Below are 17,787 nucleotides of genomic sequence, written 5' to 3'. Positions count from 1 at the left end.
TTCGCACTCTACTAGCAACTTCTGCTGGTAATTTCCTGCTTTGCCTATTTTCGGGAAGAGCCAGAATGCCCTTCTCTGCTTTAAGCTTCCGAGCATTCTTCACCATTCTTTCGGACATGCCGAACTGAGCTGCTGTTTGTCTGACTGTCCAACTTACAGGTGCCAAGGTTAAAATTTGCATCTGTTCTTTAGGAATTGCATTCTGCATCTTGGCACAGCTTCCACATTCCTTAATTTCACTAGCATCTTCAATTTGTCGGTTTACTGCCATTGCATTTACAATTCTGTTTTTAATCACATTTTGAGCCTTTTGAATTTTCTTCTTCACATATTGGAGCTTATCTCTGTAGCTTACTGTTCTCTTCACAGGCGAAATACCGATAGACAATAAGCTACTATTTAATTCTTCTTTTGGTGTAAGGTCCTCATCAGAATGTGATGATGAGGCTGATAAAGCTTCGTCCAAGTGTTTATTTAAGGTAGTCCTGCAAGCCGGACAAATTTTCTGACCTGGCTTTATGTTATTAAGAAGCTGCTTCTTCAACATATCAGAAGCCTTATTAGCTGTTTCAGTATCAAGAGCGTGAATTCCTGCCTTAACATTATGATTCACCTTCCCAAAGGGATTGAAGCATTTTTTTGTAACCTCTCATATTGTGCCAATAACAGGGCTTCATGGTGTAGGCAAACTTGAGAGGTATTGTCCAGCTTTGCTTCAGAACATCGGACCAACAACTCTTTTTCCTCATCAATAAAATCCGCAAACCCTTTTAAAGCAGCTTTTTTGGCAAAGACAGTGACATGACACTTGGTTCCACTATCTCCTTGCCCAATTGAGCAGGAAGGTATGCTGTTCCCTTCTGCATCCATCTCTAATCGGTAACTAAATAATGTATTTGACCTCTAAGTGCAAATTATAATCTGCTTAAATTTCAGACAAATTGCTACTGAATGAAATTATACACAACGTATAATACCAATGAAAAAATCTAATAAGACATATATGCTATAAAAGACACAATCAAAACAATTTTTTGTAAATTAGATTACAAACTTTGATGGTCTTACGAATCACTTAACAAGCCACACTCAGTCAAGAGAACCCACTCACTATGCTGCAAACACACCACTGAAATACAGATTGTTCAAACATGGCTCACAATAATGAAACAATCTGATTGTTAAAGTAATTGTTTGCCATTATATTTTCTATAAACAGTTAATCTTTTGAATTTTCTCTGTGAAACTAGTGGTTACTTATTTACCAAGGTAGTAGGCTACATTTAAGTGTGATTAAATACAAAATTAAAACTCTTAGATGTTTAACCAATCAATTTCACATGTTTCCCTAATACCTTTAAGACAAAAATTCACAGGTTACAACACCTAGGTATTAAAATCTCTGCAATATTGATTGGAAAATTTACATCACTTGATGCATGATTCAAGCAAACCGATTCTTTTTTGGAAAAATGTTTTATACAATTGAATCCAAAAATTAGGTCTTCATTTTCCACTTGTAAATATTTACAATTTTGAGAAGTACAAAAAATATGAAGCTATTATTCATTGAATTCTTTATGATCTCTCTCTTTTTTTTTCTCAAATGAGAAGAGTTTTATGCAGATGAACACTTTCGATAAAAGCAGAAGGGCTACTTCTCACAGTTTTTCTGACAGTCTCATTGCCTATTTACCAGGTCTTTTTATTTCAATTATTCAAGGCACTAATAAACATTTATTAGGCATAATAAAAGGTTTCAGGTATAATTTGAGTGCCAGAAAAATGTGTTCAAACTTCCAGTGCGCCTCTTTGATGATGCTACTTTTTAGGGCCTTATATGCTTGCATTGCAAAACCAAATCCACTTTTATAGATAGTTTAGAATATGCTCTTTCTAATGACCATAGTTCGGAAGCGTTTGGAGAAAACACTTTTTTGAAAAATTTGACTAAAAATACCCATTTTTAGCACTTTTTGAAAAACTGTCAACTTAGATTTGTGAAATAAAGGAAAGTAATAGGAGAATGAAATTTTATATTCTAAGACCTTGTGTTGGTGAGTGGTGGTGTGCAAAGTTTCATGTCCATCCCACAATTACTTTTAGAGATATAAAAACTTAAGTTCACATTTTTTTTTAAACATCTATTGTTTCGCCCAATTTTGCCTCAAATTATCTACATGAAAATTGCTCAGAAATCCTTTTCTTAATATTTTACTTTAAAGAGCTCTAAACGTTGTATAAGATGGCCAAGTTTTGTTTCTTTCATGCAAATACTTACAGAGATATCTCATCTCAAAGTTGCTGAAAATTCAAGGACGCACTATAGAAAGCTGTGCTATGGTCTTAAACAAGTGACTGTATCTCCGAAAGTATTGAATTTCTTAAACTGAAGCTTTACCAGTGTTCATTGAGAACATGTGTGAATGTTCATACAAAATTTCATCAAAATCCATGATGGTCACGTGGGAACATTTCTCGATATTAGACCACTTGGCACGGAATAGGCCAGCTATGTTTTCACCTGCCCTCCCCCTCTCTCACACCTCCACGTGACTTCAATAATCCAACCAACAGACTAGAATGTTACTTAGTGGTTAAAACAACGTTACAAGAGGAAATATGTCAGCACTTTGTTAGAGAAAAAAGGAGAGGGTTGTCATCTTTTTGCAGCAATGACAGGCCTTAATATAAAAGATGCAATTTACACAGTTGCACAGACTTTGGAAGAACTAGAGAAAACCACTCTACAAAAATCATGGAAGGAAGTCTGTCCCAGCCTAAACCAAGAACATGAACTTCCAGAAACTAATGAGTCATATGCTGCAGATTTAGTGATTGATCTATAAACTCTTCAGAATGATGTCTACCCTGCTGATGTACAGGAAGGACTACAAGAAGGTGATTTTGCTATAGTCACCAGTGAAGAACTTGATGATCAGATCATTGATGGTCCCCCCCCCCCCCCCTCTCTCTCTCTCTCTCTCTCTCTCTCTCTCTCTCTCTCTCTCTCTCTCTCTCTCTCTCACACACACACACACATACACACACACACACACACACACACACACACTTTTTTTTTGCAACAGTATAGTGTTGAACAGGAGGATTCAGGTGATGAAAAAGGAAGAAATGGAAATATCAGCCATTCTGCAGCAAAGTATGCACATTCGAGTCTGCCCTCAAATATGTGGAACAACAGCTAATTGCTACAGCTACGGACATACTGTACGGAAAGAAGTGGCGTGATGCAGATACACAACCAAGGTTAAGAAATAGAAACAAAAAATATTTTACACTTTTCTAAATAAGATTTTCAGTATCAATTTTTTGTTTTCCTTTCTCATAATAAAAACATAATTTTTTACCTTAATTTTGATTTACTACATTGTTTCGAGCTCGATGACTTGTTTCATTCACCTCTGATTATCCAACCTTTTTACCATTCTGTCCACCCCTTGTCCCAAAAGTAATGGTTAACAGAGGTTCTACTGCAGATGCTCTCTAAAATTTGATCCCACTCCTGAGGACCTCCCCTGTAAACAGGTGGCTCATAAAGCAACAAGATGAATGCATGTACCAGAACAGACCTGAAACACAGTCATGAACCTTTCCTCCAAAAGTCTTAGCCTCACAGAAGTATCAGTCCTTTCCAAATGCCTCACCTTTTGCCTCACTCCCAAATTCAATCATGCAGGACTTATTAAAGACCTCTCTCCTCCTCCTTATCCCCATAGTTGAAGCACTTTTTCGCCACCAATCCTACCAATCAGACTCAACCAATGACCAATATTTGACCCTGCCTGACTCAGTTCACTCCTTTTTCCAACCATGATCCACTCCCATTCCCTTTGCTTCCAAATCATCCCCTGTTCACTTTCCAGAATTTCTTAACCTTGTACCTTGCCTTGCCATTATTCCCCAAATCCCTCGACAAGCGAGCTAACCTTACATCCACAGAAATAATCGCAAAGCTGATACTGACCTCCTAATCCTACTTGCCAACAAAGGCTCCACCATTGTTGTTTTGAACTGCAAGGATTACCTGGCAGAAGAACTCTGCCAGTTGTCAGATTCATCCACCAACAAAACCTGTCACAGTGATCCCATTCCGAGAATCCAGCAGGATATCCAGCCTCCTCAAATCCTCAGGCCCACCCTACCTCTCCCCAGAGCCCCTCTCCCCCCTACCCCTCCCTCCACTCTTACCTTCTACATGCTTCCTAAAGTCCATAAATCCAACCACCCAGCACACCCCATTGTGGCCAGTTACTGTGCCCCATTAAAAAATCTCTGCTCTCGTAGACCAACACCTTCAGACTATTACCTGCAACCTACTCTTCCACATCAAAAGACACAAACCTTTTCCTCCACTGACTCTCCACAGTTTCTGTTCCTTTACCACAGGAGCGTCCTGCTCTTCACTATTAATGTCACCTCCCTTTACACTAACATCTCTAATGCACATGGCCTTACCACTACTGAACAATACCTTTCCCAACACCCAATGGATTTCAAACCTATGACCTTCATCCTAGTCATCATGACCAACTATATCATCCAGAATTTCTTCTCCATTGAAGGTTTCACCTACCAACAAAGCCAGGATATGGCTATGGGCACCCGTATGGCACCATCCAGGCCAACCTATTCATTGGATACACCTAGAGAAATCCATTCTAATCACTCAGAATCCCAAACTCCTCACCTAGTTCAGATTCACTGATGACACTTTCGTGATTTGGATTGAGGGTGAGGACACCAGCCACATTTCTCCAGAACCTCAACACATTCTTCCCCATTCACCTCATCTGGTCCTCTTTACCGCAACAAGCCATCTTCCTCAATGTTGACCTCCACCTCAAAGACAGCTACTTGTTAAACCTACCCAACCACCAGCAGTTGACTCCTCTTTGACAGCTGCCACCCATTGCATACCAAGAAGTCCCTTCCATACAGCCTCGCCACCTGTGGAAATCACAAGCAAATACATCAAGGGCCTCACTGAGGCCTTCACAGATTGTAATTACCCTTCCAACCTTGTACAAAAACAGGTCCCCCATGCCTTATGTCTCCAGTCACCCACCACCTCCCAAGTCACACAGTCCATTCCACTCATGACTCAGTACCACCCAGAACTTCAGCAGTGAAACCCATTCTCTGCCAGGGTTTCGACTACTACTTGTCATACCCTGCTCCTTGCCTCACGGCTCACATAGACACAAGACCTGTCAAATACGTACTCCCACCACTACCTACTCCAGCCCAGTCACAAGCATCACCTGTCCCAGTCTATTCGCAGTAATAGCCACCAACAAACTGTGGCCAAGAAACTGCTGGACCAACCAGTTGCTGATCATGTTGTCCAACAAGACAACCTTCATTTCAATGACTGCTTCACAGCCTGTGCCATCTGGATCCTTCCCACCAACACCAGTTTTTTCTGAACTGCACTGGTGGGCACTCTCCCTGCAATATATCCTACATTCCCGTAACCCTCCTAGCCTCGACCTTCATTAGTCGTAGTCCTTTATCCATCTCGGCCCCATCCTCTTCCATTTCATTACTACACAGCCCTTGTAATGAAGCAGGATTGCCCCACTGCTATCCTGTTTTGGTTTCACACTCCTTCAGTAACTTAGTTAAGCAATGAACTTTTATTTTTTTTCATTTTCACTACTCAGATTCTGACTACAGATTCTGTGGCCTTCAGCCTCATAGTACAGAATTCAGAAATAGTTTAAATTAAATTTCCCTAAACATTCTAATGCCTATTATGAAAGTAATGAGCTAATCAGTTTTATTGAAAACGCATACTATTAACAGTTATGGACAATGACGTATATTGTGCAATACATATTAAGTAAAATTCGAGTGAGCTAATAGATCAAATTCAGCTATAAGACTGCATCCAAAAGAAAGCCTAAATTTTACTGATTCCAGCAAAGGGTGTTTTAACCTAAAGTCTATTAGTTAAATAGATATTAAAGACTTAAAATCTGTAGCCTGTATGACTTTCAGTGCCAATTGTGACCAAACTACCAAATAATTCCGAGATCTGTTTTGATACTTTTGCTACCTTTATTTTTCTACGTAAAATAACTCCAGTCTCAACTTTGTAAGTGCATTAATTAAGAATTAAGTAAATTTGAATATGTAAAAATTATTGTTCAAAAGGGCTGCAGTGGTTATAAGTCAGGAATTCCCACGGCGGATGTATAAGTAAGTTCCGCGTATTTAAATTAATACAGCTCAGCTCACTCATGTTATTTAAATAATAAAACCCAATAATTAACTTCAAAACCAGTTAGAAAGGATCATTTTAACCCTAGGAAATTATAAACTATAATATATTAACAGAAATAGTCAAATATTCAAGCGCTCGTCTATATAAGGTCCGAGCTGGTGCAGTTCTCAGTTAGTTCTCGGTCAGATTCTCTTGGAGCAAAAGTGCGGCAAGTTGGTTAATTTTTCAGTAATTGTAATTGTGAACTTTGTTAAAGACTAGAAGTTTTTGACCTACCTAATGTGACGATTAAGTGTAAGAGGCCTGGTCACATGAATATTGTGTGTGCGAGTGATAACAAATAAATTGTACTGTGGTTGACATAAATGTTCAACAATGAATACGAGTTTGACTTTTGATTTTGGAAAACCTAACCTAGGATCCTGGCTCCTAAATTTCAGTGTGGTTTAGGTGAGACGGACGCAGCTACCATGAAGACAATATTGAATAAACAAAGCAAGGTAGGTTGAGATTACTGCGCACTACCTACTATCTACTGGGTGAGGAAATGTTTCAATACCAGTACATCCGGTTGTGACGTGAACTTTAAGTGACACTAATACAAGGACATGTCTCAGCACGTTGCATGTGGCGCCCCGGGTGAGGAAACAGCCCGGCACGTTACACCCTCTGTTCCACCAACACACCCACAGTCTATTTACATCTTCCTTACCCCCTCCATTACCCCCCCCCCCCCCCCCCCCAAACCTCCACCTAACCTTCCGACTGCACCTAGCTGCCATACCTTCTTCCCACCTCATCCCTGTATGCTCTCGCAGGCAGCACTTTACTGTCCCCCCTCCCCTCACATGTGCGGAAGTTGCATTTGCACGTGTGTGTGTGTGTGTGTGTGTTTTTCCTAATTCAAAGAAAGCCTTTTGGCTGAAAGCTTAGTTGTTTTACAGTCTTCTGTTGTCCTTCAGAATGAGATTTTCACTCTGCAGCGGAGTGTGCGCTGATATGAAACTTCCTGGCAGATTAAAACTGTGTGCCCGACCGAGACTCGAACTTGGGACCTTTGCCTTTCGCGGGCAAGTGCTCTACCAACTGAGCTACCGGAGCACGACTCACGCCCGGTACTCACATCTTTACTTCTACCAGTACCTCGTCTCCTACCTTCCAAACTTTACAGAAGCTCTCCTGCGAAACTTGCAGAACTAGCACTCCTGAAAGAAAGGATATTGCGGAGACATGGCTTAGCCACAGCCTGGGGGATGTTTCCAGAATTCTCATTCCTGAACTACAGTAGCTTTTCAGAATGTATCTGTGAATGGTCTCAGTTCAAGTATCTAGTGTGTGATGTCACTGGGAAACATGGGTGTCTGCAAAAATCTGTGAGAGGAGGTAAGATTCTAAAATTGTCATTTTCAATATAACTGATTCAGTTGGTCTGAAAAATGTGTAGCCCCTCAAGAACTTATTGTATCCAAATCAATTGCTAATTACTCCCTTAGCATGCTGTGCTAGGAATGTTCATATCAAGGTGCTGAACCAATCCATTTCTGCAGCTTGGTAATGGCTGTACAAGGGAGTGAAAGAGGAAGATTGAGGACAGTTACGGCAAGTCACTGTATTTCCTGTCTCAGTCACCAATGTTAAATCTGCAGTTTAGTAGTGTGGCAGACAGTCACTGCTATAAATTCATGATACTTTCGTAATGAATAAAAGGTCTGTGACCACTTTGCAGCAGGGGCCAAGTGAACCTTCATACTCCACATCTTGTGAATGAATATGGAATTTTTCAAATGTAGGTTTGATGCAGCTCTCCTCTGTAAGTCTTTTCATCTCCAAACAACTACTGCACATACAACCTTCTGAATCTGCTTATTGTATTCATCTCTTGTCTCCCTCTACAATTTCCCATTCGTCCTTCCAGTACTACGTATCCCTTAATGTCTCAGAATGTGTCCTACTAACCAATACCTCCTTCTAGTCAGGTTGTGTTACAATTTCCTTTCCTCCCAATTCTATTCAGTATCTCCTCATTTGTTACGTGATCTACCCATCTGATCTTCTGCATTCTTCTGTAGCACCATATTTCAAGTGCTTCTCTTCTCGTCTAAACTGTTTATCGTCCATGTTTCACTGCCATACATGGCTAAGCTTCACCCAAATATTTTGAGAAAAGACTTCCCTATACTTAAATCTACAGGGTGAAAAGTATTTAAAACGAAAAACTCTGGGAGGTTGTAGGGGACATCAAAACAAATATTTTTCCCTATGAGGAGTATTTAAACAGGTAGAGGAAGATTTCTCTGGCGGCAAATTAATTAAACCAACAAACACTCTTCCATTTTTTTATGACCAAGAGACAACACATTAACACAACCCAATTTCAATTACAGTAGGCTTTTAAAAATGCCATCATTGACACGTAGACAAAGGTTGCGCCGTCTGATCGTGTTCTGTCTGACATGGGCAAAAACCCCAGGAGTATCCTGAATTGTTCCTGCTGCTGCTGCTACTATACAGGCAATCAGATCCTCTTCTGAAGCAACAGGAGTTGCATAAACAAGGTTGCGCATCTCTCCCACACAAAAAATTCCAGAGGGGACATATCTGGGGATCAAGCAGGCCATGGTACAGGACCACCTCTGCCAATACACATTTCTGGGAACCGTCGGTCCAGGAATTGATGCACACGACTGAAATGTGAAGGCGCCCCGTCATGTTGGAACCACATGCATTGTCTTGTAGGGAGGGGGACGTCTTCCAGTAATTCTGGCAATGCTCTGGCGAGAAAATTGTAATAGTGCCTGCCATTTAATGGCCCAGGTAGCAGATACGGCCCAATTAAACAGTCCCCAACAACACCGGCCCACACATTAACGAAGAATGGCACTTGATGAGCGCTAGTAACTGAGGCATGTGGGTTATCCTCACTCCAAACATGCGAATTGTGCAAGTTGAAGACTCCATCACGCCTGAACTTTACTTCATCAGTAAACAACACAGAGGATGGAAATGTTGGATGCATTTCACACTGTTCCAGATACCACTGCAAAAACTGTGGTCTGGGTGGATAATCAACTGGTTCCAGGTTGTGGACACGCTGTAAGTGAAATAGACGTAACAATTGCTCTCGAAGGACTGTTCTTACATTCGTCTGATTCGTCACCATGTTATGTGAAATTGCACGAATGCTGATTGAAGGATCCCGCTCCACATGCTGCAAGACAGCTTCCTCAAATTGCAGCGTTCTTACTGTGCCATGGTGTCCCTGTCCAGGCAATCTGCTAAATGACCCAGTCTCACGCAGACGTTGGTACACAGCAGCTAAAGTTGTATCATGCGGGATACGGCAATTAGGATATTGTTGTTGATAAAACCACTGTGCAGCTCGTCTGTTGTGGTGTGGTGTGCTACGTAGTACGCACCAACCATATCATTGTACTCACTCCAGGTGTATCACTCCATTAGTAAACAGAGACAATGCTCTACTACACTGGTGGACAGCAGTTGTCTACCACTGAAGAGTGTAATACGCCCTCTAACAACTGAAGATCGTAATACAGCCTCTAACAATTGAAGAGCTTAATACGGCCTCCACCGGGAAAAATATTTGTTTTGATGTCCCCTACAACCTCCCAGAGTTTGTTGGTTTAAACACTTTTCACCCTGTATATTCAGTGTTAACAAACTTGTCTTCTTCAGAAACATTTAGATTGTCAGTCTACATTTTAGACCTTCTCTACTTTGTCCATCATCAGTTATTTTGTTGCCCAAATAGCAAAACTCATCTACTACTTTAAGTGTGACATTTCCTAATCTAATTCCCTCAGCACCACCTGATTTAATTCCAATACATTCCATTATCCATGTTTTGCATTCTTGTTATTCACCTTATATCCTCCTTTCAAGACACTGTCCATTCCGTTCAACTACTCTTACAAGTCCTTTGCTGTCTCTGACAGAATTATGTTGTCACCGGCAAACCTCGAAATATATATTGATCCCCTTGGACGTTCATTCCAAATTTTTCTTTGGCTTCCTTTACTGCTTGCTCAATGCACAGACTGAATAATGTTAGAGATAGGCTACAGCCCTGCCTCACTTCCTTCTCAAGCATTGCTTCCCCTTCATGCCGTTTGACTCTCATCACTGTCGTCTGGTTTCTGTACAAGTTGTTAAGAGCCTTTTGCTCCTTGTGTTTTCTCCATGCCACCTATGGAAATTAAAACAGAATATTCCAGTCAACATTTTCAACAGCTTTCTCAATATTCACTATAATCATATTTTTGCCTTTCCTTAACCTATCTTCTAAGATAAGTTGTAGGGTCAGTTTTGCCTCACATGTTCCTACATTTCTCCAGAATACAACCTGTTCTTATCTGAAGTCTGCTTCTACCAGTTTTTCCATTGTTCTGTAAAGAATCTGTGTTAGTATTTTGCAACCGTGACTTATTAAACTGGTAGTTCACTAATATTCACAGCTGTCAGCACCTGCTTTCCTTAGAATTGGAATTATTATATTCTTCTTGAAGTCTGAGGGTATTTTGCCTGTGTCATATGCCTGGCACACCAGATGGAAGATTTTTGTCATGGCTGGCTCTCCCAAGGCTATCAGTAGTTCTTATGAAACGTATTCTACTCCTGGGGTTTAGTTTCAACTTACGTCTTTCGTTGCTCTATCAAATTCTTCTCACAATATCATATATGCTATCTTATCTTCAATTCTATAATATTGCCTTCAAGTTAGTCTCCCTTGAATAGACCTACACACTCCTTCCACCTTTCAGCTTTCCATTCTTTGCTTAGGAATGGTTTTCCATCTGAGCTCTTGATAGTTATACAGCAGCTTATCTTTCCTCCATATGTCTCTAATTTTCCTGCAGGCGGTATTGATCTACCCCACAGTGATATATGCTTCTAAATACTTAGATTTGTCCTCTAGCCATTCCTGCTTATCATTTTGCAGTTCCTATCAAATGTTTGCAGTTCCTTTTGCCTGCTTAATTTGCTCCACTTTTATATTTTCTCCTTTCATGAATTAAAATTCTGAAATTCAGAATCTGTTGTGTGGGAGAGATGCTACTGCATGAAGAATTTGATAGAGAACTGAAAGACCTAAGTCGAATCAAAGCCACATGAGTAGACAACATTCCATTAGAACTACTGATAGCCTTGGAAGAGCCAGTCATGACAAAACTATACCAGCCTTGGGAGAGCCAGAGATGACAAAACTGTACCATCTGGTGAGGTAGATGTACGAGACAGGCAAAATACCCTCAGCCTTCAAGAAGATTGTAAAAATTCCAATCCCAAAGAAAGCAGGTGCTCAAGATGTGAAAATTACTGAACTATCAGTTTAATAACTCACGGCTGCAAAATACTAACACGAATTCTTTATAGGCGAAAGGAAAAACTGGTGAAAGGTAGAGTAGGAATTAATATTCATGGAGAAGAAATAAAAACTTTGAGGTTTGCCACTGACATTGTGATTCTGTCAGAGACAGTAAAGGATCTGGAAGAGCAGCTGAACATAATGCACGATGTCTTGATCGGAGGATATAAGATGATCATCATCAAAAGCAAAAGAAGATAATGGAATGAAGTCTAATTAAATCAGATGATGCTGAGCTAATTAGATTAGGAAATGAGACACAAAGCAATAGATGAGTTTTGCTATTTTGGAAGCAAAATAACTGACGATGGTCAAATTAGAGAGGATATAAAATGTATACTGGCAATGGCAAGGAAAGCATTTCTGAAGAAGAGAAACTTGTTAACATCCAGTATAGATTTAATTGTCAGGAAGTGTTTTCTGAAAGTATTTGTATGGAGTGTAGCTATGTATGGAAGTGAAACATGGACAACAAATAGTTTGGACAAGAAGAGAATAGAAGCTTTCGAAATGTGGTGCTACAGAAAAATGCTGAAGATTAGATGGGTAGATCACATAACAAATGAAGAGGTACTGAATAGAATTGGGGAGACGAGAAATTTGTGGCACAATTTGACTAGAATAAGAGATCGGTTGGTAGGGCACATTCTGAGGCATCAAGGAATCACAAATTTAGTATTGGAGGGCACTGTGGAGGGTAAAAATCATAGAGGGAGACCAAGAGATGAATACACTAAGCAGATTCAGAAGGTTGTCAGTTGCAGTAGGTACTGGGAGATGATGAAGCTTGCACAGGATAGAGTAGCATGGAGAGCTCCATGAAACCAGTCTCTGTTATTGTGTTATACAAGGATTTCTGCCTAGGCTTTTCATCTACTTGATACTTTGCTGCCTTCACTATTTTATCTCTGGAAGCTATCCATTTATCTTCTGTTGTATTCCTTTTCCCTGTTGTAGTCAATCGTTGCCTAATGCTCCCTCAAACTCAACAACCTCTGGTTCTTTCAACTTAAACCAAGTCCCATCTCTTCAATTTCCTACCTTTTCGTAATTTCTTCACTTTTAGTCTACAGTTCATAACCAATAAATTGTGGTTAGAGTTCAACTCTACTCCTCAAAGTCTTGCAATTTAAAAAGATGTGGTTCCGAAATCTGTCTTAACACAACATAATCAATGTGAAATCATCTACTGCCTACATGTGTCTTCCACATATACAACATTCTTTCACAATTCTTAAACCAAGTGTTAGCTATGATTAAGTTATGCTCTGTGCAACATTCTACCTGACGGCTTCCTCTTTCGTCCTTTTCCCCCATTCCATATTCACCTGACTAGAAAAAAAAGAGTGTGAGTGTTGGGGGGGGATAAAGATCATAAAGGGAGACCAAGAGATGAATAGAATAGGCAGATTCAGAAGGATGTAGGTTGCAGCAATTATTCAGAGATGATGAGGCTTGCACAGGATAGAGTAGTATGGAGAGCTACAGCAAACCAGTCTTCAGACTAAGCGCCAAAACAACAACATAAAAAGTAATACCATATTCATTTTCCAGCAAAGGCATCCACAATGTGAGGTATGAGGCACTTGGCTGCTCCTGAAAAATGGGCACAGACTTTTTATTCATTACAGAAGTATCACAAATTTGCAGCAATGACTATCTAACACTATTAAACTTGATAAGGGCTGTATGAGGGAGTGACACAGGAAAGATAGATGACTATTTCAGCACTGTTCTGGAAACATTCGCAACCATTTTGACATCATAAGGTCATGGAAACCACTGCCTTACCAAGGAGCCAGAAAAATTTCTTGTGTACGATGTGACAACCAAAAAGCACTGATAAACTCTCTGCATTTCCTGTCACAATCTGCAATGTTCAATCTGCAATTTAGTAGTGTCGCAGACAGTCACTGCTATAAATTCGTGATACTTCTGTAATGAATAGAAGGTCTGTGCCTAGTCAGCAGGAGGTGCCAAGTGTTCCCTCTTGACCTGCTTTGTGAGTACCTATACCGGATAATGAATATGCATTGTTTTTTATATCAAACAGAAAATTCAAATGTGGGAAAAAACTTAAAATTACAAGGCGAGAGAATAATTGGCTACTACGTATCACCATCTAGTGAAATTCCTACTACAGCTGACAGAAAATAGCAGGCCTATCTTTTAGAACTAGATGTCCCTGCCTCAGAGAGAGAATCAGGAATACCAGGTGAACAAAAGTTGGGGAGGGGAATTACTCAGAGCTTGGTACCTCTCGATCAAGGTTCTGAGTAACCTGCACCCTTCCTCTTTATAATCTTCTCCAGTGGATTATCTTTCCTCCGTGAGGAACAAACATTTAGTTCCGAAAGCTGTGATTATCATTTCCCCCCCTCCCCCTTCTGTGTTTCTATCATAAGAACTCTGAATTCTGCCTACTGAAGGCTAATAATGGCCAGCCATTCCGGTATTTCCAGGAGAACCTCAATATTAATACAATGAGTGAAGACTCTGAGAACTGTTATTTTGTTATAACCAAGCAGTCAATAAATTACATTAAGTTTTGTACTGTTTTCTCATATTAAACTGGTATGTTTTTAGCTTATATTTGCTTGGAGAGACAAGTGCTACGTTACACACTTTTTACCACTGTACATACCAAATTAATGATGATTACAACAATCCTGTAGCTTTCTTTTATGCGCAAACAGCTGCAAATTTTTCAGCTAAACAAATCACCATGTTTGCAATTGGCTGTTTCAAATCAAACTTTTGCTCTTAGGTAAAGCTTCGTTATGTGCAGTATGTGCCCAACAAGGTGGGCTTCCTACCTTACTGAGGAGTTGAGAATCCAGCTGAGAATCTAACTCTTTAAGCTGGTCATCAAGTGACTTGTTTGTTTCATCAAAACTCTTGTTTGCTGCAACACTGCCATACTTTGTACGAGTTGCAGCATAACTTGAAGTCAGAGGGCGATGGTAAGAGCTCAGCTTGCTACCAGCAGAGTCACTACAGCTCCCTGTGTACGAACTGATGCCAGTACTACAGCTTGCTCCACTGACAGTGGAGAAAACACTGGTTGTAGACACAGGGTCTGTAAAATAAATATGCGCACTAAGTAAGGACAATAATGAACCTTATCTACAGAAGCATAAAATTCAGATAATACAAAACCGAAGTTTTTAGTTTAGTAATAAATGTGGGTTGCACACAGAACATTCTTCTAGTCAAGCAATATGTTTTGACACAATTTATTTATAAATCAAAACACAGGACACATTCCTAAACAACAATTATGTTGAAGCTTCCAATGAGTGCAGGGCAAATGGCCCAATCCACATATTACAAATAAATAAAGTGGTTACAACCCCAATATTGTTCTGAATGATATAGTATATTAAACATGACCAACAAGTGAAAGATCATACCAAAAAAGTTACAAGGAGACCTAACAGTTTCACATGGAGTATAAAACAAAGCATGTATTGGCATTTCTTCATATACATAACCCACTGTCAGCTACAAAGACACACATTGAGAACAAGAAAAGAATGTGTGAATATTCTCTGAAATTGTAGTCTGACAATTGAGTGGTGAACTGCCATGCTGTCACTGAACCACTAGCTACATTTGATAATTTTTCTGCAATAGTGTGGTCATATGGTGTGGAAATTAAACCCCATGAAATTTATTGGGGATCTAAATGTGACAGACATAATTGTTTTTGGTCATTCCCAAATCAAATATTTTTGTGAGCATTACACTGTAATTTTTTTAAAATTTAGGGTAAGTATATTTTTACTGAAAAACGTCCAGTTAATGATCATCACCCTTAACTATGTGATTTTATACAAGGAGTTCATAGTCCCTAGTGTCTTGTTGAGGCAGGTATCCAATAGCAAGTAACTTACACAAGTAACTGCACTTGTTGAGGTGGAGGTGTTTATGTTACAACAAAAGCTTGCAGAAATTTTATACATCTGCAAGTCGTTTAGGCAAGTTAATTTCAGGAACTTTGTTGGAAATAATTCCACCTGTGTTTCCACTATAGTCATATTGTGAAACAGGCAAGTGGAAGTTTACAGTGTCACAGTTAAAAACCAGAGCAGCCACCAACGTTGAATAATAATAATATTTTCATCGTTGAATGTATATTTAAGTTTCAAACATCTCTAGTCTATTGTACAATCAAATATTTGGAAACAGAATACTAAAATCCGGCAGCTACATCATGAAGAGATCACCTTTTAATTATTCTTCGATATTTGCAATCAATATTTATTACTTTTACTGCTAATGTAATATGTCTACGTTTATGCTAATGTTAAAAAAATCAACTAAAATTTATAGACGTCCTTACTGCCATTCTGCTTCCCCCTCTGGTGAAACTAGTAAGTGACGATGGCCGCTTATATTTATTTAGCTGTTCAAATATTACATTTGTTTTGGCACATCTGTCTATATAATTCTCCTTTTCAACACTGGCTTTTTTGTACCAGTACTGAATGCACAAAACTTCAAGCTTGAGATAAACTTCCAGCAATTGGTAAATACACTAAGTACGTGTAGTAAGATACGGAAAATGTTAACTTGCAGAAGCTTACTTGTTAGTGGGCATACAATTCATTCAGTTTGCTACCTTGTCACGACAGAACATATTCAGTGTGGTATTGAGGTTTTCACCCCCCCCCCCCCCCAGTTCCTCTACACATATAGTGTCCTATTACTATCAGAGTTCAAATAGTAGAGTGAACAGGCAAGAAGGATTCTCAAGATAGTTCACACAAATGTATTTAGGCCCTTTATCTTTATACTTTTGTCTCGGTAAACATTACAATTTTTGAAGAGTCCTCCAATACCTCACACAGATATGTAAATCACTTAAATAAGTCAAGACCAGAAGCAGGCCAAGCACCAAATCTTCCGGGAAACTATTTTAATGTCTCCCACTCTGAATTTGATTTTATTACTATTATATTTTTTGTAACGCAGCCTTCAGATTTCTGTTAAGGTAAGACTCCATCCAAGAAAGGGAACATCTTTAATGCCATACAATTGCAGTATCCCAGTAGTTGAGAGTGCAGAAGAAGATCCCTGACAGTTCGCTGTGATCTTGCCAGCTTTCAACTGCGAAGTACTAATGGTTGCAGATGAAAACAGTAGCAGCCTACAGAGCTGTGACAACACTGAGGCGTTTCCACAGACGTGTTTACAAAATTGTGTTTTGTTATTGGTTAAGGCAGGCCCATGAAACTGCTGTGCCCAGCCCACTGCAAGTATCAGGGATCAACTTATGCCGACTCAACTATAGTAGAATTTCATGACCTACGCAATCGATGATATTGGTTAGATAACATAAAATGCCAATAGGGTAATTTTTGTTGTTTATTGCTATGAGAACTGAGTTTGTGAAATCATATACTGGTTTTATAACTACTGTTATGAAGAATTAATTTAATTTGGTGGCAAACAATTTGAATGTAATAACATTTTTCTTGATGCTACTGCCATCAAGGAGTTGTATATAATTTGCCTCACTGACTTTATTCACTTCACAGCTAATACTACTACACATTGTTATTGTCTTATTGTCTTTAAAATTTGGATTTCTTGTGCACAGTACACGGTTTATGCCTTTCTGATGATATGAGAATAATTTTACAATAATTTTTTTTTAATTTTAAAATTCACAATTTTACAATACTACTAATACTGCAGTTTCAATTTTTGATTAGGGCTAGTTCTCCACATAGTGCCTTTGTCATAGCACAATGGAAATGCCTCTGTTACCTGGGCTATAAATTCCAATCAGCATGTTTTAAGTCAAAAGAAGTTTTTGAATTACTTTTTGAAGAACTTTATTCAGTTCAGACACCATGTGTGATCCTGACTTACAGTTAAACCATAGATTCTCTTGACAACTGGCCAGTCTGATGTGATACCTCAATATCAGTAACCACATCTGCCCTGGTCTGATATACAGGGTGATCAAAAAGTCAGTATGAATTTGAAAACTGAATAAATCACGGAATAATGTAGATAGAGGGATACAAATTGACACACATGCTTGGAATGTCATGGGGTTTTATTAGAACCAAAAAAATACAAAAGTTAAAAAAAATTCCGACAGACGGCGATTCATATGATCAGAATAGCAATAATTAGCATAACA

General features: G+C 39.2%; 1 protein-coding gene across 1 annotated transcript in view; it reads right to left on the bottom strand.

Annotated features, from left to right (window-relative positions):
- Positions 1-4,799: 4,799 nt before the first annotated feature.
- Positions 4,800-17,787, bottom strand: part of LOC124802529 (angiomotin-like protein 1) — a 103,923-nt gene continuing 90,935 nt past the window's right edge. The window contains exons 12-13 of the mRNA XM_047263379.1: positions 14,447-14,709; positions 4,800-4,968 (exon numbers count right to left, since the gene is read on the bottom strand). Of these exons, the coding sequence (XP_047119335.1) occupies positions 4,885-4,968; positions 14,447-14,709 (347 nt within the window). The 3' untranslated portion in view covers positions 4,800-4,884. The remainder of the gene's footprint in view (positions 4,969-14,446; positions 14,710-17,787) is intronic.

This window comes from Schistocerca piceifrons, chromosome 1 (assembly GCF_021461385.2).
Source record: "Schistocerca piceifrons isolate TAMUIC-IGC-003096 chromosome 1, iqSchPice1.1, whole genome shotgun sequence".
In the NCBI taxonomy this organism is placed as follows: Eukaryota; Metazoa; Arthropoda; class Insecta; order Orthoptera; family Acrididae; genus Schistocerca; species Schistocerca piceifrons.
This window is presented reverse-complemented; position numbering and strand designations above follow the sequence as displayed.